The 23,674-nt window shown below is 36.4% G+C and overlaps 2 protein-coding genes across 6 annotated transcripts; both read right to left on the bottom strand.

Annotated features, from left to right (window-relative positions):
• Positions 1–12,291: 12,291 nt before the first annotated feature.
• Positions 12,292–13,844, bottom strand: tyrobp (transmembrane immune signaling adaptor TYROBP). The gene is made up of 5 exons (XM_055211315.2): positions 13,566–13,844; positions 13,224–13,256; positions 12,992–13,147; positions 12,841–12,905; positions 12,292–12,680 (listed from the first exon to the last, which is right to left on the bottom strand). Exons 1-5 carry the CDS (start codon positions 13,609–13,611, stop codon positions 12,609–12,611), a joined length of 372 nt encoding a protein of 123 aa, XP_055067290.2. The 5' UTR covers positions 13,612–13,844; the 3' UTR covers positions 12,292–12,608.
• Positions 13,845–15,471: 1,627 nt separating this feature from the next.
• hcst (hematopoietic cell signal transducer) lies at positions 15,472–22,708 on the bottom strand. 5 transcript variants are annotated; one of them, XM_055211921.2, is made up of 6 exons: positions 22,625–22,708; positions 18,661–18,725; positions 18,163–18,235; positions 17,713–17,733; positions 16,312–16,443; positions 15,472–16,232 (listed from the first exon to the last, which is right to left on the bottom strand). In XM_055211921.2, the coding sequence occupies exons 3-6, from the start codon at positions 18,206–18,208 to the stop codon at positions 16,189–16,191; spliced, it is 243 nt and encodes an 80-aa protein (XP_055067896.2). In that variant the 5' UTR covers positions 18,209–18,235; positions 18,661–18,725; positions 22,625–22,708; the 3' UTR covers positions 15,472–16,188. The 5 variants fall into 5 exon arrangements, with proteins under 5 accessions (XP_055067896.2, XP_055067898.2, XP_055067895.2 ...); XM_055211923.2 differs by lacking the exon at positions 22,625–22,708 and adding an exon at positions 19,118–19,728 and having other exon boundaries at positions 18,637–18,725; XM_055211920.2 differs by lacking the exon at positions 22,625–22,708 and adding an exon at positions 19,118–19,711.
• Between the last annotated feature and the right edge of the window lie 966 nt (positions 22,709–23,674).

Below are 23,674 nucleotides of genomic sequence, written 5' to 3'. Positions count from 1 at the left end.
ACATTGTATTCTGTTGTTATATGGGTGAGACCATTGTAACCACTTGCAATGAGATATTTCAATGAAAAACAAATAAGATACAGATTTTAGATTCTTTGTGCATGTAGCATTTCAGATACAGTTTGCTTTGAGACAATAAGAATACAAATGTATGACACCCTAAAGGTGTGTCTTTGAAACCCAGATGTTTCTCAGTGGGAAGTCCACTGTGAATCGTAGAGAGTTGCTTTCCCGAGCACTCACTTTGCCCCCATGCAGTATCCTTTGGGGAGGTGCTATATTTATTCAGGAAATTATCTTACACTGTGAAGACTTATGCATTTAGAGAAATCAAAACGGACCTTTGAGTTGGTTGTCTCTAAAAAAATTATTTGCATTATTTATAAATGCAATTTGGTGATGCTAAAGTAAGCGTTTAATTGTACAAAAAACCTTGAGAAAGAACGAATTACTAAAAACATAGTCATCAATCAAACCAACTCTCTAAGAAATCAGTCACCATTTAAAAACAATATCTTAACTAAACACATCAGATGTATTAGTTTGAGAATGAACAGTTCTCATTTTTAACTGAAATGAGCATAACATTCTTTTCCTGAACTCCTTATCAGAGGAACTTTCAGGATTTCATTGGCTACAATATACTTTAGGTATTTGCACCGTACCAGTCACTATCATTCTCCTGAGAACATTTAGCCTCATTGAAAAATTACAACCCCAAATCAGAAAAAGTTGGGACACTGTAGAAATAAAAGGAGTAAAAAAGGAATGGAATAATTTAAAAATATCATAAATTTATATTTTATTCACAATAGAATATAGATAACATATTAAATGATGAAAGTGAGACATTTTGAAATGTCATGCCAAATATTGGCTCATTTTGGATTTTATAAGAGCAACACATTCCAAAAAGTTGGGACAGGTAGCAATAAGAGGCCAGAAAATTTAAATGTACATATAAGGAACAGCTGGAGGACCAATTTGCAACTTATTAGGTCAATTGGCAACATGATTGGGTATAAAAATGTAATGGTTTTGTTCTGTATTCTGTGTATTTTTGTTATTTGTACTTGTATTTTGTTATCCTGCTCTGTTCTGACTTTTATTTTGAAATCATCATGCCATGTCACGCTTCACACTTCCTGTCTGTTTTGTATATAAGTCACTTCCTGTTCACCTGTCCTCGGCTGATTATTACATCGCCAATACCTGTCTGTATATCTGCCTGTATTCTGTTATCTGTTTATCTGTTACCTGGATCTGCCTGTGTTTTTGACTTCTGCCTGTATTTTGGATTTTATGCCTGTTTGCCGCCTGCCCTGATATATTTTGCCTGTCTTTGGATTTACGATTTGGATTTACCTTTGGATTTGTTTGCTGGCCCTTATTGGGATTTTACAATTAAACACCTTTTGCATATGGATTCTCATCTCACTCGCTTTCATTAAAGCACCCCTTACAGAATAATCAGCCATAACCCGGATCCAGCGAAGGTTAGTAACTTCCCACCAGCAACATGAAACCAGTTTTTGCCCTGCTTGAACTCCGTCAGTACCACCGTCCTATTGAGGATTATGTTAGTGACTTTTTGGATTTGTCTAATCGAGTACATTATGATGAGGACACTTTGAAACCCATATTCTATAATGCTCTGGATGAATGGTTGCGGTTGTGTATGCCACATGATATGTCTGCCTGGTCCCTGGAACGTTATATTGACTTTGCGTTGTTGTTGTGTGGTTCTCCGTTCACTGTGGGTGTGGTGGATAATGAACCAGGGAATATTCACCACACACCTAGACATGTTCTGCCCAAACCTGTTAAAGTCTTGCCTGATCCTAAAATGGCTGCCACCATGCTTGCTCCCAAAATGGCCGCCATCCTGCCTGTCCCTAAAATGGCTGCCATCCTTCCTGTTCCCAAAATGGCCGCCATCCTGCCTGTTTCTGCACCCACACCTGTTTTCGAGAGAGCTACCATCATCCCTGCACCTGAACTTCAGAGAGCCATCATCACAACCACACCTGCACTCATGAGGGCTGTTATTCACCCAGCACCTAAGGTCAAGATGGACGCCCTGCCTGAACCGACGACCACAGAGGTATGTTCCATCGACTCTATACTGCCTGAATTTGCAATAGCCCTGTGGTGCGTCTGGCCTGCCTTCTGCTTTGTTGTTCCCGAGGTTCCTCAAGGCCCTGCATCTGAACCATCGGAATCATCTGATCTGCCCGACTCATCTGATCTGCCCGACTCATCTGATCTGCCCGACTCATCTGTTTTGTCTGTCCTGCCTGATTCACCAGTCCCGTCTAACTCATCTGATTTGTCTGGTCCACCATCTGGGACATTGCCACCCTGGGCTTTGGAAGCTTTTCCAAGTTTTTTTTTGGGGGGGGGGTAGTACCCGGACACAGGAAGGAGGCAGAGGACGCCGAGGCGGAGACCGAAGTGGACTCTGATCCTTCCTCTCCTTGTGTTCCAGGGCTATTCCTACCCAATGATCAAGCTTCATGTCGGCCCATTGACCCAGGTCCAAGCCTGCCCCATGACCCAGGTCCAAGCCTGCCCCATGACCCAGGTCCAAGCCTGCCCCATGACCCAGGTCCAAGCCTGCCCCATGACCCAGGTCCAAGCCTGCCCCATGACCCAGGTCCAAGCCTGCCCCATGACCCAGGCCCGCATCTGCCCCATGACCCAGGCCCGACTCTGCCCCATGACCCAGGCCCGCATCTGCCCCATGACCCAGGCCCGCATCTGCCCCATGACCCAGGACCGCATCTGCCCCATGATCCTGGACCATCCTGGCCACATCATGGGCATTACAATATTAAGTTACTCCCAAAAAAAGTAACTTATTGCGTTACTTAGTTACTTTTCATGGAAAGTAATGTAAGTTACTTTTACGTTACTTTTTCTTGGCTGAGGCTTGATATCTTTCAGGCCTTGCAGGTGTTTTTTATGACTGAGAAGTTCTGCATTCAAAAATGGCATATTTCAACACCAAAATTTCGAGCTCTGGCCTGCCATCTCAGTTTCTGACTCAAACTGTTCCCACACAGGCGTGTACACATAGAGTATATAATGTGACTACGTTTAGTTTAATTCAGTACATTGTTTTTTTTAAATCAAATTAATTAAACTAAAAAAGTAACTTGCATTACTTTTTTAAAAAAGTAACTCAAATATTAATGTGTATATTTAAAAAGTGATGCGTTACTTTACTCGTTACTTCAAAAAAGTAATATTATTACGTAATGCACGTTACTTGTAATGCGTTACCCCCAATACTGATGTCCATTGGCTGCTGCACTCCGCTCACAGGTGTCAGATGAAGTTTTAAATCCATCTATTGCTCTATTTCAACCCGCTTTTCTGAAATTCATCCTCCATGTGCTTTTTGTCTGTTTCATTTGTGGCCAGTCACTGGTCGGCTGGTTTGTCTCCAAAAGCAACAGAGTCCTGAATAATGCTCATTATGAAAAGCTCCTAATACCTTCTGTGAAGGACAGAACCAGATCCAAGTCCAAATAGTACACTGCATTTACACTACATACATCTAATTAGAATTATATAACTAATATAATTCTGATGATACAAACATAAATCTGTTCATGAAAATTAACACTAAAAACATACCACAGATGAAGCAAAAAGAGATTGCATAATAACATACTGTTTCACTTTATTACTGTGTTCACACTCCAAATTCTAATAAAATGAAGTGAACTCATTGTGAGCAACAAGCAACTTTAAAAAATATTTTTCAGAAAGAGGCAGGAAAATGAGAAATAGTAAGGAATAGTCATCACTGAATAAGCCCTTTAGGGGCTGTCAGTTTACACAGCTCTAGTGTTTTAACTAGATAAGAGACTGACCCTGTTACTGATTTCTTTCAGTCAAGGGATCATCAATGTGACACATATTCGCTCGGTTTACTCTGACTGGCGCTTAAGTTACAATACATCTCTGAACAACGCAGCATGATTCACGAATACACATCTATACACGCATCAAGTGAGGCAGAAACTTACCAGGGCAAATGAGGACCAAATAACCCAAACTATTTACCGGCACCGTCTCGGAAAAAGTGGGTCAGAAACTTCGTAAGGCAGGACAGGCGCCAGGATCTAATATTATTGTTCCCTTACTCATGATGTGTCCTGGTTCTGGCAGGTACTGTCAGATCATCTTACTTTATAAATTATTTTTATGCTAAAGAGAGAGGTCTGACTATAATTTACTGAAAGAATCTTTCCCTATTTCATAACCTTAAGATCTTTTTTAACTTTGTTCCAGATGTAAATAAATAAACTTGAGCTGCATTAAAATGACAAGGATCAGTCCATCACAGGATATGAGTGAAGACAATAGGAATAAATAAGCACTATTTGCTTGTGTTGGGATGCTTTAAAGGAAAACACCACCGCTTTTTCAATTATTTCACTATGTTCTTACCTCAACTTAGACTTCTAAATTCATCCCTGTTTGGATCCTAAGGAATGAATGGGGCTAGGCTAAATGCTAACACATTCACGATGCACTGTGCAAAGATGAAGTGCACACATTAAAAAAAGACAGGGATGTATTAATTTGTCTAAGTTGAGGTAAGAACATAGTGAAATATAAAAAAATGGTGGTGTTTTCCTTTAAAAGAGTCCATGACACGAGAATATCAACACCAGCCACCGAGATCTAACACAGAGAGAGAGAGAGAGCTTGTTTTGATTTGACCGGGTGTCCAATCTCCAAGTAAGGATCATGATATAGCAACGAGGAGGGCAAGAAGATAACAAGGCTGAAACTAATTACAGCAACAGAGATTTTCCAGCACTGCATTCACTCGGCTTGACATGATCAGATTACTGGAAAATATTTGGCATTTTGCAGAATTGTTTTTGAAACAACCACAAAAGACCTGATGGGTTTCCAGAACTTTGCCCCCAGTAGCTAAACCACATTAGTGGTGGAAACTAGCAGATGTTCACAAAGAGTAACAAACATGTGGTTGATGGGATTACAGCATGTTTACCATGAAAAACAGTTTAATGAAGAGGTAACAGCGCATTTTCTAAAATTACTATCATTTGAAATTCAGCCCAATTTTTCCATTTGACAACATAGTGGTCAGTGCCTGAAGGCTAATTGCTCTGACTGCAACTAGATAAACAAATTGGGATTTTAGACAGGTTTAATTTCCTTACACAAGTAGGCTTGCTTTTGGGTTGCTACTGAGTGAAAAGTCCAAAAATAATTTAATAATTATTTAAGATTATCTATTTTTCTGTGTAATGTTGTATGTGTGCTTACCTCATTTAATGTTCATGCGCCATGGTGTAGTCTAAACTAGCGTTTGAGAAAAATGACGTCAAGTCGAACAAGCCTATTGCCTGTATGTGCTAGGCTATTGCATGTTTAAGGTGACTTAAAAACTAGCGAGGACTAACACAGCGCTAACACTGCGGTATTTTCGCAGATATACAAACTGTTAACACGTTTCCTATCGGCAAACTTCTTGATCACATCAATGTGCAAACAAAAAGAAATTGCAATTCAACCAATGTCACTGATGTCATAAATATGCAAAAAGCTTAAAACAAACTAGTGATCATTGGTTATCGATTTCAAATATGCAAAGCCCAGAATTACAATGATTTTAACATAATTGTACCACTTTGGTGGTAGGCCTTTTGCATTTTTAAGTCCCTAGGTGATATACACTCACCTAAAAGATTATTAGGAACACCTGTTCAATTTGTTATTGATGCAATTATCTAATCAACCAATCACATGGCAGTTGCTTCAATGCCGGTCTGAGTATTCCACAATCTGCTCAGTTACTGGGATTTTCACTCACAACCATTTCTAGGGTTAACAAAGAATGGTGTGAAAAGGGAAAATCATCCAGTATGCGGCAGTCCTGTTGGCTAAAATGCCTTGTTGATGCTAGAGGCAGAGGAGAATGGGCTGACTGATTCAAGCTGATAGAAGAGCAACTTTGACTGAAATAACCACTCGTTACAACCAAGGTATGCAGCAAAGCATTTGTAAAGCCACAACACGCACAACCTTGAGGCGGATGGGCTACAACAGCAGAAGACCCCACGGGTAACACTCATCTCCACTACAAATAGGAAAAAGAGGCTACAATTTGCACGAGCTCACCAAAATTGGACAGTTGAAGACTGGAAAAATGTTGCCTGGTCTGAAAGTGTCTTGATTTCTGTTGAGACATTCAGATGGTACAGTCAGAATTTGGCGTAAACAGAATGAGAACATGGATCCATCATGCCTTGTTACCACTGTGCAGGCTGGTGGTGGTGTAATGGTGTGGGGGATGTTTTCTTGGCACACTTTAGGCCCCTTAGTGCCAATTGGGCATCGTTTAAATGCCATGACCTACCTGAGCATTGTTTCTGATCATGTCCATCTCTTTATGACCACCATGTACACATCCTCTGATGGCTACTTCCAGCAGGATAATGCACCATGTCACAAAGCTTGAATCATTTCAAATTGGTTTCTTGAACATGACAATGAGTTCAATGTACTAAAATGACCCCCACAGTCACCAGATCTCAACCAAATAGAGCATCTTTGAGATGTGGTGGGACGGGAGCTTCGTACCCTGGATGTGCATCCTACAAATCTCCATCAACTGCAAGATGCTATCCTATAAATACGGCCCAACATTTCTAAAGAATGCTTTCAGCACCTTGTTGAATCAATGTCACATAGAATTAAGGCAGTTCTGAAGGCGAAAGAGGGTCAAACACAGTATTAGTATGGTGTTCCTAATAATCCTTTAGGTGAGTGTACACATACTATATAGCCCAGGGTTCCCCAAATCTTACCCTGGAGGGCCAGAGCACTGCAGAGTTTAGCTCCAACCCTGATCAAACACACCTGAGCAAGCTAATCAAGGTCTTCATGATCACTAGAAAATCACAGGTGGGTAAGTTTAATTAGGGTTGGACCTAAACTCTGTAGTGCTCCGGCCCTCCAGGGTAAGATTTGGGGAACCCTGATATAGCCTATGTTTCATGCTATGGTGGTAGATGTAATTATTTTATATTTTTATAATTTATTTTTCTGTTTCCCTATATCACTTTCAGGTTCACCTTTTAATATAGGCTCTCCCATCCCAAAATGCCAGTACCTTCATGACATCATCCTCCAGGCAGACTGGCAGAGACAATTTTTGAAAACCAATAATAAAAATGTATCAATAGATCTTGTAAATTTCCTGTGTTTTTTGTCTCATTTTACTTGCATCCTTCCCCCATCCCTTCTATAAATACTTAATTTTCCTAATTTTCATCTTGATAGATTCTATTATGGAAATGTATAGCATCAAACTTTAATTGCCACTATGGATAATAAGCAATAAAGAATGTCTGAGTTTGACCAAACATACTTTAAATATCTGGCTACTCTTTCATAGAAATACCTCCCTGAATTTTTAAACAAGCATGCAAATGTTTCTTAAACTACCAACAAAGCTAAAATATACTGCATTACAGGAATGACCTGAATAACAACTTTAAGCATATATGCCCTTACTTTGTGCATACCTCACATATATTTAGAGTAAGTCTACTGACAGTTCAGAAACATAAATCATATATACAGTACTTTCTAGCTTCAGTCACATTTTCTAACTTTGACTGAGAACACAATATAATAATAAACAACACATAACTTTGTTCAAAATATACTGTAAGTCTACTGACACACATAGCAGAAGAGCATAAACATTATGAAGGATCACAAGGTTGTGTTTAATGAGTTACTAGAGGAGGTTTGGTTGGTGTATCTGTATTTTTGTGCGTGTGGGTTCAGTTAAGATAATTTGACCAAACTGCAGCTTAAAGCTGATAACAGTTTTCCAAGGTCAGAAGAAATGCCATACTCCCTCTGTATTAGTCCTGGTCAGCACATTTTAACAGCATGTCCTGGTGTAGAAGGGGCTAGATGAAAACAAACAGTTTGAAAAAACTATAAAGAGAATTTAAGATTTTTTTTTTACATTTTTCAAACCTCCTAAAGAGCTTAGGGGTAAACCTTATGCCGAATCAAATAAGTCAACATAAATATGTCAACACCAGACAATATTCTTGAAAGAGGTGATGACTGGTTCTTCATCAGAATAATGGAAGGTATACGTGTAAAAAGTGCAAAGTGCTTACAGATTGAAAATGTGACAAGATGCGGTGAGGTAGCCAGTCAAGAGATGAGTTACGCCCTTTAAAATTCAGGATTGCATAGTGAAGCATGAAGTATCACTAAGCATTTAATCCTACATTCAAGAGAAAGCCTATATTCTTTTGCTATGTCTGGGTATGTGTACATGTCAGCATGCAGGGAATATTTATGACCACTGCATACTCAAATTTGAGTCAGCTAACAAAGAATGGCTTGTCAGATGGATGGTGTAATTCCCTTCACTTTGAGAAAATCCGGTCCAAATTCAGAAGATAATTAGTTTCTGTCACTGAATGTATTCCTGCTGTTTCTTTCTGAGTAGTTGTTCAAGCATGCCAGAGTTTGGGTAAATAGTGCACAGAAGGCAAAAAAAGAAAGTGTTTGAATCCTATTTAAAACCCTGATGTAAGATTATTAAAAGATTAGCTTAACCTACTTTCATCTGAACAGTCTCTTTGTTTGTCCCTGTGTCCTGCAAACAAATAGCTTTATGACAGAATCAGGAAATATGTTGTGCAATTGCTCATAAATTACAACTGATAACATTTTTGCACCTTGTCTAATTAACTTAAATGAAACAAGTTAAGACAACACAATTTTTTTTGTCTCAACCTATTTTTATAATGTTCAATCTGCTTAAATTTAAAAAAAATACATGAACTTAATAATTTTATATTGGGACCACATTAATGATTTTTGTTGCTATTACACTCTTAAAACGAATGTGTTAAATTAACACATCTTAAATTAACACATCTTGTGTCTAGGACAACACACCTAGTGATGAGAGATGTGTTAAATCAACACATCTCTCACCTAGTGATGAGAGATGTGTTAAATCAAGGACAACACACTAGGTGTGTTGTCCTTAACTAGACACAAGATGTGTTAATTTAACACATTCGTTTTAAGAGTGTACTTACTGGGCCGTGAATCTGTATTTCCCAGCATCCTTTGCATGCAACTGCCTTTGGAGAGTAATTTTTTTTAATTAAGTGTTATTTTATGCATTTTTAGGTAAAGAGAAATACTTTATAGTGTTTAATGTTGGTTTATCTTATTGATTTAGAAGAGTTTGTGTTATATTTTAACCAATTGTTTGGTTACCATCGTGCAGAAGAGTGGTGCTTGTGGTTAAGTTGTGGATGTGACGTATGTACTTTTTTAACTGTGTTAATGCCTGTTTGAAGATCAATCTCTTCTCACATGTTCATCCAATGTGCCATTAGCATGCTGACGTGTGCTTATGCTAATTAGAATTATATAGAAACTGACAATTGGTTTAACTAGACTGTTTTGCTTGAATGAACTTGTTTTGTCTTTGTTGAACAGACCAGAATTAATTGCGTGGAAAAGTTTTCCTTAACTGAATTGAGTTTATTGAACAATATATTTTTATGACCAATGAAAATATATTTATTAAGTTGGTGCAACAAAAGATTATTTGTTTAAATAACTTATTGTATTCTTGTTATACGATCCAAAACTAATTTCGTGGAAAAGTTTTTCTTAATTCAATTATGTTGAATGAACAATTTTTTTTGTATATATATATATATATATATATATATATATATATATATATATATATATATATATATATATATATATATATATATATATATATATTCACCTGTTGCTAAAGGCCCACTAAAGTGCCTTGGAATGTGCATTTCATGTGATGAAGTCTGTAGCGTTTCATTTATGGCACAGTCCAGCAAAGACATTGTAAAAAAACGTGTCCCAATTTAAAGGCTCCAACCTTTGAAGAATGTTTTCTAAAACCGATTGCTTCACAGCAGCGTGACTGAAGGCTAGTAAGGTTGTACTTATTCTAAGGCTGCTTAAAATGAAGCCTCAAAATGTGTCCTGCTAACGATAGAAAAAATGGATCCTTCACAGCCTAGGCTATCCCAAGATTCATTGCGCACCTGTAACAGCTAAATATAATGACTGCATATTTTAAAATAAACATTTAAAATCTTTATTAAATGAAAGTGTGCATTCATAGAAAAAAGTTTTATAAGTTATGTTTTGTATTAATATTATTCTGTGTATGTTGCGTATATTTCTAAGGTTGATTAATTTGTTAGTGTAATCTACATCAACGTGCAATATTTTTAAAATAAAAATATTTTTCTGATCCCATATTTATTCTAATAAGTCAGAAACATGGTGGACGCGTACAGCAGGTGACACAATTTATGGATCATTCGAAGGTTAGACCCATAGATATGTATAAAGGCTAGATGTGTTACGGCGGAGTCTCTAACTTCATCACCTGGCGGCCATCTTACCACAGGCAGCTTACTCACTCGTATAGCTTTGAGTTTTAATGGTGCAGGTACTTTTAAATGACCATAACTTGCTCAATTTTCTACACATTTTTAAACGGTTTGGTTTCTTACAAACGTTATTAACGTGACTATAATTCTGGATGCTTTAACATGTTTCATTAATTTTGTTTTAGTATAAGTATGCAGTGTCATAGGTACATCTTTGGCATTTATAACAAACTAAACCGTTTGAAAATCGGTAGAAAATTAAGCAAGCTATGGTCATTTAAAAGTACCTGCACCATTAAACGCAATGCTACGAGTGAGCGAGCTGCCTGTGGTAAGATGGCCGCCAAATACGGACGTTCCACTAAATTGGCCAGCAGGGCCTGCGAGACATCTAGTCTTTATACATATCTATGGCTAAACCGTCTTATTTTACTTCTTTACGAAGGCTACGACCGCCAAAGAATAAGTAGTCGCTCTCAAAGACCCAGCCTTCGATTTGGGACACAGCTATATTACAGGACACAGCATCTAAAGAGCATTTGACTGGACAGGAAATTTGATGAGAGGTTTAAGTGTAGGGTGATGTCATAAAAATTAGAGACTTTTTAGTGCCAAACTGTAGATTTTGAATGCTTATATCTTCTGTATGAGAATTCTATGAGGACCAAGTTTATATTAAACGTATTTATACGAAAAAATTTAATTACATGGGGGCTTTAACATTTTGTACATGAAAATCAACAAACAAAGGGAATCTCAGTACACAGCATTTGTGTATTTTGTAATTTAGCTGAGTTATGTAAGAGCATCATATGAATGGACTGTTTTGATGCGACAGCATGAAACCCCCATAGGTTTTATCTCCAACTTCAAAACTTGGTTTAATAAAAACAATGCATGACAAACAACCAGGGGGGTGTTCCTTTAGTACATATGATGAATATTAGCCCTGCGTGTGTCTGGAGAAATAAATAGCCAATAGGCATCTTACTGTTCCTTAAAATATTTAGATTCTCTGATTTAATGCAGTTCCATCCGCATAATAAGTATCTTCCTGGTTTTCAAAGGCACAAAAATATTAGATCAGATGTACATCAACCACACAACATTGCTGTAAGTTACACTGAGACCAGCTTCAAAATAAGACAGGATGAATAATTGATCTGAAGGTTTTACTGTGACAGACATTACACACTCAGAGATTAGACTGCACTCTTGTGGACACAGAAGGGAGTCACACATAAAAAAAACACAGCCCAAAAATACATTTTTGTCGTTGTTTACTCACTATCTATCATGTCCTTAGTTGTTTTGTTTATAATGGGAGTGGTGTCCATGTGACTCATGCTTAATATTTAAAGTGTCCTTAAGGCACACAAATGGGTTGGGTGAAAAACAAACTAAGAACAAAGAAAGCCATCAGAGGTTTAAATGACAGGAGGTGAGTAAATAATGACAAAAATTTAATTTTTGTATGAATTAATAATAATATCTTTGTTTTAGTACATCATGCTCCAAGTCATAAACTGATTCATCAAAATAAAAAAAGATCTCTCATTGTTAGATCTTTCTGTCCTTCCCTTTTGTTTGAGGGAAGAATGAATGATTCGTTCTGCAGTCATGTGATTTCTAAAAAGGTCCGCCACACTGTGTCCACTTCCTTTGCTATTTGGAAAAAAGTGTCTCTTTATTCATCTGAACCATATTCATACTAGAGGCAAAAGTAAAGATCACACAAACTTAATAAAAGTATTTATTCTTATGCAAACAACAACAAAACTTTTTAGTTTTGATCTGAAGGTATAAATAAATAAGACATGACATCAATAAAACAATCATGGGAATAATGGCTACAAATTCTTGGTGAATTATATATTTCCAGAGATCATACATATTTGTGTGTCAAAATCACTTCAGGATATATTACAGCACAAGTCAATATACTGTAGCTTATGTAAAAAAAAACATTAACATAGCAAAATAAAACAACATTTTTTGGAACGGATACAACTCTATATTGCTTGCCTTTCATTGTCAGATTATTGCTATCTTTTACAATGGTCACATGTTTAATGGTTTTAAAGATGATCTGATACTTCAGGATACCTTAAAACTTTACTTTGGGTGACTTCCTTTCCGATATTGTTGAAGATCATCGTATATATCTGACTGTACTCCATAAAGCTCCTGTCAAACCATATTTAAAAATGCTTCATATTCTACAACATAACTATACATAGACACATATTAATCATTTCAATTGACTTTATTTAAAAACTACTTTTTACAAAACTACTTTATTTGTGAAATACAAGTTAATGGGGAATGGTCAATACAAATTGTTTACCTGGTAAGGCGATTCCACTTCGATCATCTTTGGTCTCATTGATGTCTGGTGGGTTGTTGATTTGGCTTAAACATTAGATAAGTTTGTTATTTTGGATTTAATTAATGATTGGATTCTCTTTCTATGTCTTTTGTAAACAACATATACCTACTTGAACCGCAGCATCTTGCCTGTGCATGTGAACAGCTTCTTTTCTTATGGGACACATAACAGTAGACTGAGAGAGCAATGAAGAGTGTGAGAAAGATGTCACAGGTGATGATCCCAATTGCCACTCCAATGTCCAGATGATAGCATGAACTACAATCTGAGTTCAAAACATACATTGTAATATACAAAAACCAGATTGAACTTCAGATATCTGTGCAGATGGGAATTTTTACCTTGGTTTGCCTCAACAAAGTTTGCTGACGAAACTTAAAAGGAAAAGGAAAAATTAGGAACAGCATATCTCAAAAAGGGAATTATTTTAGAGGTTATTTCTTCTTAATTATGGCTTCGTTATGAAATACGCATAAATCCAAAGGTAATGGCCAAAATTATAAAGCAAAAAGTGCCTAAAGATATAAAACATTCACTAAAGTATTACTGACTCCAGAGAAATAGAGCATTTTAATGCTTAGCTTTTTAAAATGTCAAAGAACAGTAAGGAAAACATGAAATCGCTTTCATTAATTAATTTGTAAATGTTTTAAAATGTATGCATGTTTGTAAAAGTTACTCACCAAAAAGTGCAGTCACAAGGACAATAAAGCACGCAATCCTTTCCATAATGACCGCAGGAGATAACTGCTCAGTGTTTGATGTCTTTTTTAAACAGAGCACCAAGACTTTTCTGAAACCTGCGTCTTTAACAAACTTTAAAAAAACATGCTGAATATCAGACCTAATGATATGGATTGCCTGTGAAATAAAGCACTGAGTATATGCTGTTGATTATTACTATCCATCAAAACAGAACAAAAAGGATGGGAGGGAGGAGTTAATCTAGTTGTGCAAATCTACTTGATGTCTCTCTCTCTCTCTCTCACACACACACACACACTTACTCAAAACCATACAAAATAATATATTCTATCTATGTAATTACAACAAAAAGTGTCTTTATTATAAAATAATAAAAACATTTTACATGCTTTTAAATGCGTTTACATGTTATATTTAAGTTACAGGTCAGACTTTAAGGATTTTTGAAGGTCCTTCTTACCAAGGTAGTTTCGTTTCTCATAATTTAGGTGTGATAGCAGAAGGACAGTGTTTGGGTGTAATGTGGTTAAAGCCTCGCAGCACAGGATGTGACTGCTAAAGTCATAGGCTACCTGATAACCTCAAACACACCGAAAACAAAATTTACAAAAGTCTGTCCCACTTTAGGAATAAACTTAATTTATATATAGATGTAGTTCTTTACATCATGTGTTTCAATGATACAGGTGTATCCATTGTCACCTATGCTCTTCCCATTATAACACTCTCAATTGTTTATAATGCGGCATTACTAAATATAACCAAGCCCAGCCATAATCTGTAGATGTAAATACTGTTTAAGGCATGGGTCACCAAACTAAGGCCCCTTTGACCGGTCCCCCAGCCCCTCTGCCCCCCACTACTTGAACCGGCCCTGTGAGGCAATTTTATTTTTGTAATTGTTTTTTTTGGAAAGTAAAAACATGATATTATCTTGTATTTTGTTGATTTTTTTAAGTGATATTTAGTTATAAAATTAACTATATTTGCCGAATTTTTGTCACCCGACATGCTCGTGATCAAGCAGTGACAGACAACACACGTGCAGATAACTGTCACAGAACTGGCAGTGTTCAGGACAGCAAAATGGCTAGGCTTAAATGAAAAGTTGATAAGAGAGTGCAGAGTTTTCAAAGAACAGTGGACCAACGATTATTTTTTGTTCAGTGTAAGGACCGTCCAGTTTGTATTATATGTAAAGAAAGTGTGGCAGTTTTCAAAGAACATAATCTGTGTCCTCATCACGAAAATCGCCACAAAGAGTATGCTAGCTAGCGGGGGCAAGCAAGAGAAGACAGGATTTGGATAATGAAAGGCGGACTGGCTGCACAACAGAATGTATTCCTTCGCCAAACTCAGGTAAACCAGGCTGCTGTCCGAGCTAGCTATAAGGTAGCTCACCTACTAGCTACCCATGGAAAGCCATTTACTGATGGGGACTTTGGCTGTCCCAGGCTAGTAATCTCTCCTACACAATGAGGCCTGCTGGTGGTCATTTTGGTCTGGGTCATACAATTTTATGTTATATAGCTGACCTGGCCCCCCATCACAGTCAGGAACGATAATGTGGCCCCCAGAGAACAAGGTTTGGTGACCCCTGGTTTAAGGTGTCAAATTGAACTGATAATACTTCCCTGTATACAGAAAGCTAATAAAAATAGTATGCATGTAAAAAAACACATAGGAAATGCAGATTTAGACAATCTTAATACATGTATGTGGAAAAAAATTCCCCTGTAAGGAATCTTTTCATCCTTCCTCTTTTTTACAGTCACAGTCTTGTGCTTGTTTTCAATATAGGAATTTCTGGGAGATTCCTACAAACACTCACTGCACTTATTGGGTACACTCATCTAAATATACAATAATACACACATTCACAGCTAAGACAAAAGCTATGTTTTAATACAATGAGCAACTACACAAGATGAGGCATATGCCTTGCTTTGTGGTCAGTAATCAGATGATTGCAAAAGTCCAAGATTATTAGATAACACAATTGTAAAACTGCATATACACATTCACAACAAACACATAGTGCATTCAATTAAAGCATTGCCAAACCCAATTCTTGCACATATTAAGCTATAAATGATGGCTTGTGCTATGAGAAAGAGTCACCAAAGATTCAAATTATAGACTTCTTTATATAAACCTTGTCCAAACACAGACTGAATCTTCTGTTTGAAACATCTCCATAAGTATATTATATATCTTATATTGATATCTGTATAAAAACAATGCATTACATTCTTTATTTAACAAAATCATGGAAAAACAAAAGCTTCTTATAAGCACAAAACATACACTTCTATAGGAAGGGTATAAAGATAGTAAACCTGAGTTTACTGAAAAAACCCCACAAGATGGCACACTTTTTCTTTTACTGTATTACTGGTAAGACATTACTCATATGACTAGTTTCTTACACTGTTATTACTCATTGAAAAGTTTTCAGGCTATATTTACATGGCTTAAACATCGCATAACAAGGCGATCTTGTTGTATTTACATGGCAACAGTGATAGGCTATAAACATACTTCATGTCATTTCATATTTCGGAATAAGTCTCATTGTTGATGTCAGTTTTCTGAAGATCCTCATGATTTGCAGTTTGCTCTGACATTCATGTAAACTTCATCAGCTAAAGAAACACAAGAACATGTGAATGTTAAAGATTTGCTATTTCATATGCAATTTATTGGGTATTCATAATTTCTTACCATTCTCTTTCTTTTGTCTGCGTTTGCTGGCATACCAGTATGTTGTAGTAACAACAAGGACTGTCAGGGCAACATCACCAAAAACAATGCCTGCTATAGTGCCAATGCTTATTCCATAGCATGAGCCAATGTCTATAGGAAGGAATTAGCAAGTAAAATATGTGATCCATCCAGTTTATTATATTAATACATTTACTTTTTTATGTAAATTTTTAGTAAACCGGTCCACATATTGTGCAGTTTGTTGAATAACCATGTGACAATTTTCAAGTGATCATTTAAAATTTGTGCTAAATGGCACTAAAAGCTAGTAATCATGGGAAATCATTTTTAGTGCCATACAACACCTATAAAGCACCCATGAAGAACCATCCGAGGATGATATAGCACCACTATAGCACCAGATATGGTTCTACACGGATGCTGCAGGTGCCATATGGCACTCAAAATGGTTCCCCTATGATTATGTGCCAGTGAACCACTTTTAGTGCTATTTAGCACCATTTGTTTTAGAGTGTTAAAGGATTAGTCCATTTTCCTAAAAAAAAATCCAGATAATTTACTCACCACCATGTCATCCAAAATGTTGATGTCTTTCTTTGTTCAGTCTAGAAGAAATTATGTTTTTTGAGGAAAACACTCCAGGATTTTTCCCATTTTAATGGGCTCTAATGGACCCCAACACTCAACAGCTTCAATGCAGTTCAAAATTGCAGTTTCAACGGACTCCAAATGATCCCAAACGAGGCACAACGGTCCCATCCAGAGAAACGACCGTCACTCTTGACAAAAAAAATATGCACTTTTAAACCACAACTTCTCGTCTATCTCTGGTCCTGTGACACGCCAGCACGACCTCACGTAATTGCGTAGAACTGTGGAAACAATATACCGACACAAAGACATTAATTAGTATCATTCGACATACAACAACGTCGGAACGGTCCTCTTGACGTAATGACATATTGCGTGAGGTCGCGCTGGCTCGTCACACAGCCCGAAGAAGTTTTAAAAGTGCATATTTTTTATTTTTCTTGCCAAAAGTGACAATCGTTTCGCCAGACAAGACCGCCATGCCCCGTCTGGGACCATCCAGAGTCCGCCGAAACTGCAACCCCAAACTGCATAAAAACTGCTACATGTTGGGGTCCATTAAAGTCCATCAAAATGAGAAAAATCCTGGACTGCCCTCCCCAAAAAACACAATTTCCTCCCGACTGAACAAAGAAAGACATCAACACCCTGGATGACATGGTGGTGAGCAAAACATCTGGATTTCTTTTAAGAAAATGGATTCATCCTTTAATTATATAACTTTACTAAAATATGATGCCCATTACCCCAGTTACCATTAAAAAAATGTATAATCTTCCAGTTTTATTAATTTTTATAAATTCTTACCATCTGTAGCACTGACCATGGCTTAAAACACAGAAAAAAAGAAAAAAATATAATTTTATATTTTACAGTAATTTAAAATCTTAAAAATAATGTTAATGCTAATAAATCAATAATAGTAATAATAATTAGCTGTGAAATCCATGGGGTAGGCCTACACCCACAAAAAATAGCAAGTAAATTATTTAATACATTTTTTTGCGGTCACACTCTAAAACATATTATGCATAATGCAAATTATCTGAGGACATCAGAGTTCTTCCACTGCTTAATGGTGTCAAGATGATATTAGCACACATTCAGACACACAACACAAATGAGAATGCCAACACAATAGAAAACCACACAACAATTTTAAACAGGATATTGCTGCAAAACATGCACTTGCACAGTGGTCTCAAGCAAGCAGAGTGGGCTAAGCAAAGTAAGAGGCGTGGAAAAAAAACGTCTCACCTAACAGCAAAAGGAACAAAACTGCCAGAGGACCTTTGATTTTCATTTCCTGTTGCTGAGCCTTTTGTTTCCCCTACCAAACAGAAACGGCATATGTGTGCACTTATCATATATATACACTGTAAAAAATTCTTTGCTGCCTTAAATTTTTTGTTGAATCACCGCAGATTAACAAGTCATTTCAACCATTACCTATCCTGACTAGAGATGAGTTGTTACAACTCACAAAATGAGGTTGACTTTTTTAACTATATTTTATATGTTGTAGCAACTCATCTCTTGTCAAGATAAATAATAGTAAGTTAAGATGACTTGTAAATTCAACAACAAAACATTAAGGGCGCAAAGATTTTTTTTACAGTGCATGTATGTAAAAGCAATGTTTTTGCACTAACATGGCAAAAAAAACACTGCAAGCTAAAAAAAATCAATTGTAATGTAATTATTATTAATGTTAAACAATCTTTAATTCACCTTTATGATAAATCAAACTTTTACCTAATTTATTCAGGCAAGTATTCAGGTGTGTTAATCTTGCAAATGAAGCAGGTTTGAGCTGATATCTATGGTGATGCAGGGATTAATGGTTAAACTTTTAACACAACTATGCTTGCATAAATATAATTTCAAAAGTGAAATTTAGAGATATTATTAAATATTTAAAAATAACACTTACAAACTTTAATACAAATAATCTTATCTGTAGGCTCGCGTTTAAGGTAAACAAAAACACAAGAGAAACCTAAAAACACAATTAAGTCCAACCCTAGATATCACATTGCATCGTGAAAAATACTAGGTTATTTAAAACCCAGTGTTGGGTTGTAATTTAACCTTTGCTGGGTTCTTTTACCCTTTTTGGGGTCGAATGTAAACATTTATTAACCCAATTGCTGCATAGGTTTGTCCTTTTTGAGTTTTAAGAGTGTAAAACAACTAACAGAACAGAACTTACCAATGAGATGATGTGCAGCGATTCATTTCACCTTTGATACTGATGGGTTTGTTAACGTGCTTCTGCCCACTAATGTCTGAAGTCTTTTCCTCTATGAGTCATTTGAGTGTGTGAAAGCTAAGCAGCATCTTCATGTCACCTCCCATTTACACCACCAACTTAATGTTAGTCCTGTATTACTTTTACAGTTATAATTTAGGTTAGGAATCCGTATACAGGAGAACGTTTCATTTTTTATCTCCTCTTCTGTCTTTAACCTCCTAATACGTGGACATCACATTTTTTGTTGTTTGCACCATAATACTTAATTCTGTGTAACTGTAACCTACACAAAGGTGGACATTTACACTGCTTCATGTTCAAAGAAAAATATTTGGTTATTATATTTATTGGTTCTTCCTAACCCCAAATAGCTGGAAGGAATCTAAAATGCAAGTCAAACCAAAGCTGAGGTCTTAAGAGGTTAAAAAACCTCTAAGCAAAGTAATGAAATATATTTTAGACCCCTGTTTCCCTGTTTTGTTTGTAATACATCCTCCAAATTAAACAGAATGAGAACATAAAAGTGGCAAACAAAACAAGAACAGAAAACACTGAAAAGCATTATGTAAAAGTTCCTATGAATTTACAACATTTCTAAATATAAAAAAGTACATTTAAATTCCTTATCATATTTACCTCTTAATTTTCGAATCTATTGATATAAACTAATACCTTATTACAGGGGTGGGCATCGAGGGCCACAGTCCTGCAGAGTCCAGCCTCAACCACAATCGAACACACCTGAATGTCATTTCCAAACAGTCCTGAAGACTTCAATTAGACTTTTCAGCAGTGTTTGATTCACTCTAAAAAAACAAACGGTGCCATATAGCACCGGAGAAGCACCAGTGAAGCACCTGTGTAGAACCATATAGGGGCCATATAGAACCACTATAGCACCAAATATGGTTCTACATAGCACTATATGGTTCTACACAGGTGCTTCACTGGTGCTTCACCGGTGCTATATGGCACTAAAAACGGTTCTTCTATGATTACGAGCAAAGAACCACTTTTGGTGCTATATAGCACCGTTTGTTTTTAGAGTGTAGGGTTGGAGTTAAACTCTGCAGGGCTGTGGCCCTCAGGACCAGGAGTTGCCCACCCCTGCTTTAATATATCAGTGGGGTCACTGGTGTTGGTCTGAAGTTTTAACCTACTATTTAAATTTTTTATTTGCCAATTTTTGAAATGTATTTTAACTTTTCAGGAGCAGAAATTTCTAAGCCATGAAGTTTGCATCTGATCCCTTTTCTGTTCCATGAGACTATAACACATTATAGGCTGGCTCATCATATACATGCACGACTAATAATATTAAATTCTAACTTTATCTTTCTAAGTTTATCTTTAATATTAAAGAGTTTTGTTCCAAGTCCTAAGAGAAAGTTAACAGTCATACAGATAAGTGGTCATACAGATAAGCGAAAGCAAATACACGGCAAAATCAAATACAAAAACATTTCAGTTTAGCATTAAACAAAAATTTTAAAACACGAAAAACATTACTCAACGGAGCAAAAAAAAAAGAATATATCCATCCTGTTAACTATGAACAGTTAACCCTGTTTGACCTGAGGTCATTATAACTCTCTGTACCACGTCTTTGCCTTTGATGGGCTATAAAGGGGATTGGTCTTGTGTGAGGCATTTTTAACAGAAGACATCCTGTGACTATCTGGGACAGCAGCATGCTTCATATAATGCTGGATTATTTTCTTTTCATGAAGAACTTGCCCACAAGTGACAAAAAAAATCTGTAGAAATTGCAGCTGGGTTGCCGGTAATTTACCATAGATTCAAATGTATGCTATCCACTGGCAACATTTTGCCCAAAGCCAAACGAAGATTTAACATTCACAAGTCTTTGTCTCTACAGAGTAAATCTAAAAAACAGCATCAAGCAAAACATTCTGGGAAACAAAATCTGAAGCAAAAAACAGAAAAAGGTTGATGATGATTTCTGGTTCCCAGAATGCTTTGCACGAGGCTGTTATTGTATGGTTGTATTCTGTAAAGATAAAAACTTATTTAAAATTTATTTAACTTTGAACAAACTCTTGACAGTAAATAACATAAATTTAAATCTACGGTAAATAACCGGCAACCTAGCTGCAATAACATTGTAATTTCTACGGAATTTTTTTACAGTGATGAAGTTCCCCCTCCAACATATCACTCCACTGTCTTCATCACTATGTGCTTATCCACTTCTGATGTAACTTCCAGAGGCCTCATTTATAAAGTGTTTTTTTATAAATCACAACCCCTGCATGGGAACCGGCGCACGCACGTTTCCAGCCCCGTTTTGTGCGTACTCCAGTTCCCATGCAAAGGTTGTGATTTATAAAAAAACAAACTTGATAGTAGAATAGGCTTTCGGGGTGGGATATTAAGATGATTTGTGTATGCACACTTGCTGGTGATCTGTGATTTATAAAGGGAACATTGCTTTGTTTTATAAGTCTTCATATTTTTTGGTGTATGCCATTTTTGGCTTTTGTGCGTACGTAGACTTTTAGTAAAGATCCTATGCACAGTTTTATAAATTAAGGGCCCCAGGTCTGGTATGTCTCGTCCATTTTTAATAATAAGACTGGGTGGAACCACTGGCATGGATATAACACATGAAGCAGATGAGGGTGTTTTTAAGACTAGAGATGAAGGTAAAATATTTGGGGAGCAAACAAGAACAGAGGCGTGGAAAAAACCTAATAGTGAAAGGAACAAAACCTTCAGAGGACTTTTGATTTTCATTTTCTGTTTAGTACTGATGAGCCCTTTGGTCAACCTACCAAAACAGAATCTATATGTGTGCATTTATAAGATTTATAAGTAAAAGCAGTGTTTTTTACACAAACATGGCCAAAACACCTCTGCAAGTCAGAAATATCCATTGTAAAGTAATGTATTGATAATGTTAATAATTGCAGACAATCAGATATATTAATTGCTGTTACCCACATTTAGGATAAACCTAACCTAATTTATTCAAGTGTGTTGATTTGTGAAGCAGGTTTAAGCTGATATGCTGATGCAGGGATTAATGGTTAAACTTTTAACATTCTTTAAGAAACATGTAAACAATTTTACAAGCTTAACAAATATTATAAAATATTTCAAATGTAATGAAAACTTTAATAAAAAATAATCCTATCCTTTTTAGGCTCGTGCTCGAGTTAAACAAAAACACAAGAGAAACCTAAAAACACAATTGCATTAATTGACTGACTCCAATTTCACATTACACTGTAAAAAAATACCAGGTTATCTTAAACCCAGTGTTGGGTTGCAATTTAAATGGTGGGTTGTTTAACAAATTTTGGGGTCAAATATAAACATTTACAGGGTTAACCTAACCCAATTTCTGCATGGGTTTGTCCTTTTTGACTCAACAGTGTGTTGAAAATAACCCATAGGTTTTCAGAGTGTATCAATAAAACAAGTGAACAGAACAGAACTTACCAATGAAATGATGTGCAGCGATTCATTTCACCTTTGATACTGATGGGTTTGTTAACATGCTTCTGCCCACTAATGTCTGAAGTCTTTTTTCTCTATGAGTGTTTTGAGTTTGTGAAAGCTAAGCAGCGTCTTCATGACACCTCCCATTTACACCACCGGGGACAAATGAAATCTGAAGTCTTAAAAAGAACTAGCTCTGAATATACCCATATAACATTACATTACATTCTGTTATTAATTTTACTTACTGTTTTTAGTCATAGCCAATCATGTTGTTAATTAGTCCTGTATTACTTTTAAAGTTATATTTTAGGTTAGGAGTCGGTAGGGAAACTTTTACTGTGCACAATATGAAACCACATCTGATATTGTGATTTCTCATGAAATGCACACAATGAATTTAAACAGGATATTGCTGCATTTGGACTGTGGTCTCAAGCAAGCAGAGTGGGCTGAGCAAAGAAAAAAGCAAAGAGGTGTGAAAAAAACACAATGTTTTTACTTTTAAGGAGCAGAAACTTCTAAGCCATGCAGTTTGCATCTGATAACTTGTCTGTTCCATGAGACTATAACGCATATATAGGCTGTCTCATCATATACATGCACGGCTAATAATATTAAATTCTAACTTTATCTTTCTAAGTTTATCTTTAATATTAAAGAGTTGCGTTTCAAGTTCTAAGAGAAAGTTAATAATAGAGGATACAATACATAAAGGTTCATAAGCAGGTTCGACCCAACAGGATATAAGCACTCCCATTACAGTTACAATCTTTAGAGGTAAAATATCAGTGGCGGCTCGTGACTGCTCATCTGAAGGGCGCAAATTCAAAATGTGTGTTCGCAGTGTCATGTGTGTTGCTCGTGTTTTCAAAATGTTTGTTTGTTGCATCATGTGAACCATGTGCATCACGTGTTTTGTCAAAATAAGTGCCTGCTGTACACGCGTCAAAACCGTTTATGATAAAAGAGACGCTCACATTTACAAAATACATACAAGACACTCCCTTAACAGTAAACTCTGATTACGCATGAGATTATGAGCGTCTC

The sequence above is a fragment of the Misgurnus anguillicaudatus genome, chromosome 10 (genome assembly GCF_027580225.2).
Source record: "Misgurnus anguillicaudatus chromosome 10, ASM2758022v2, whole genome shotgun sequence".
NCBI lineage: Eukaryota > Metazoa > Chordata > Actinopteri > Cypriniformes > Cobitidae > Misgurnus > Misgurnus anguillicaudatus.
The sequence above is the reverse complement of the archived record's forward strand: the minus strand, read 5'-3'. Positions and strand labels throughout refer to the sequence as shown.

Bases quoted from the DNA above. Each gene is read 5' to 3' on its own strand.
- tyrobp (XM_055211315.2), bottom strand. From the start codon at position 13,611: ATGGAAAGGATTGCGTGCTTTATTGTCCTTGTGACTGCACTTTTTG. The intron at 13,148-13,223 runs GTAAAAATTCCC...TTTTGAACTCAG, and splicing joins CTTTGTTGAGGCAAACCAAG to ATTGTAGTTCATGCTATCAT. The intron at 12,906-12,991 runs GTAGGTATATGT...CTAATGTTTAAG, and splicing joins GGCAAGATGCTGCGGTTCAA to CCAAATCAACAACCCACCAG.
- hcst (XM_055211921.2), bottom strand. From the start codon at position 18,208: ATGAAAATCAAAGGTCCTCTGGCAGTTTTGTTCCTTTTGCTGTTAG. The intron at 17,734-18,162 runs GTGAGACGTTTT...CTGTGTTTTAAG, and splicing joins TTTGTTCCTTTTGCTGTTAG to CCATGGTCAGTGCTACAGAT. The intron at 16,444-17,712 runs GTAAGAATTTAT...TCCTTCCTATAG, and splicing joins CATGGTCAGTGCTACAGATG to ACATTGGCTCATGCTATGGA.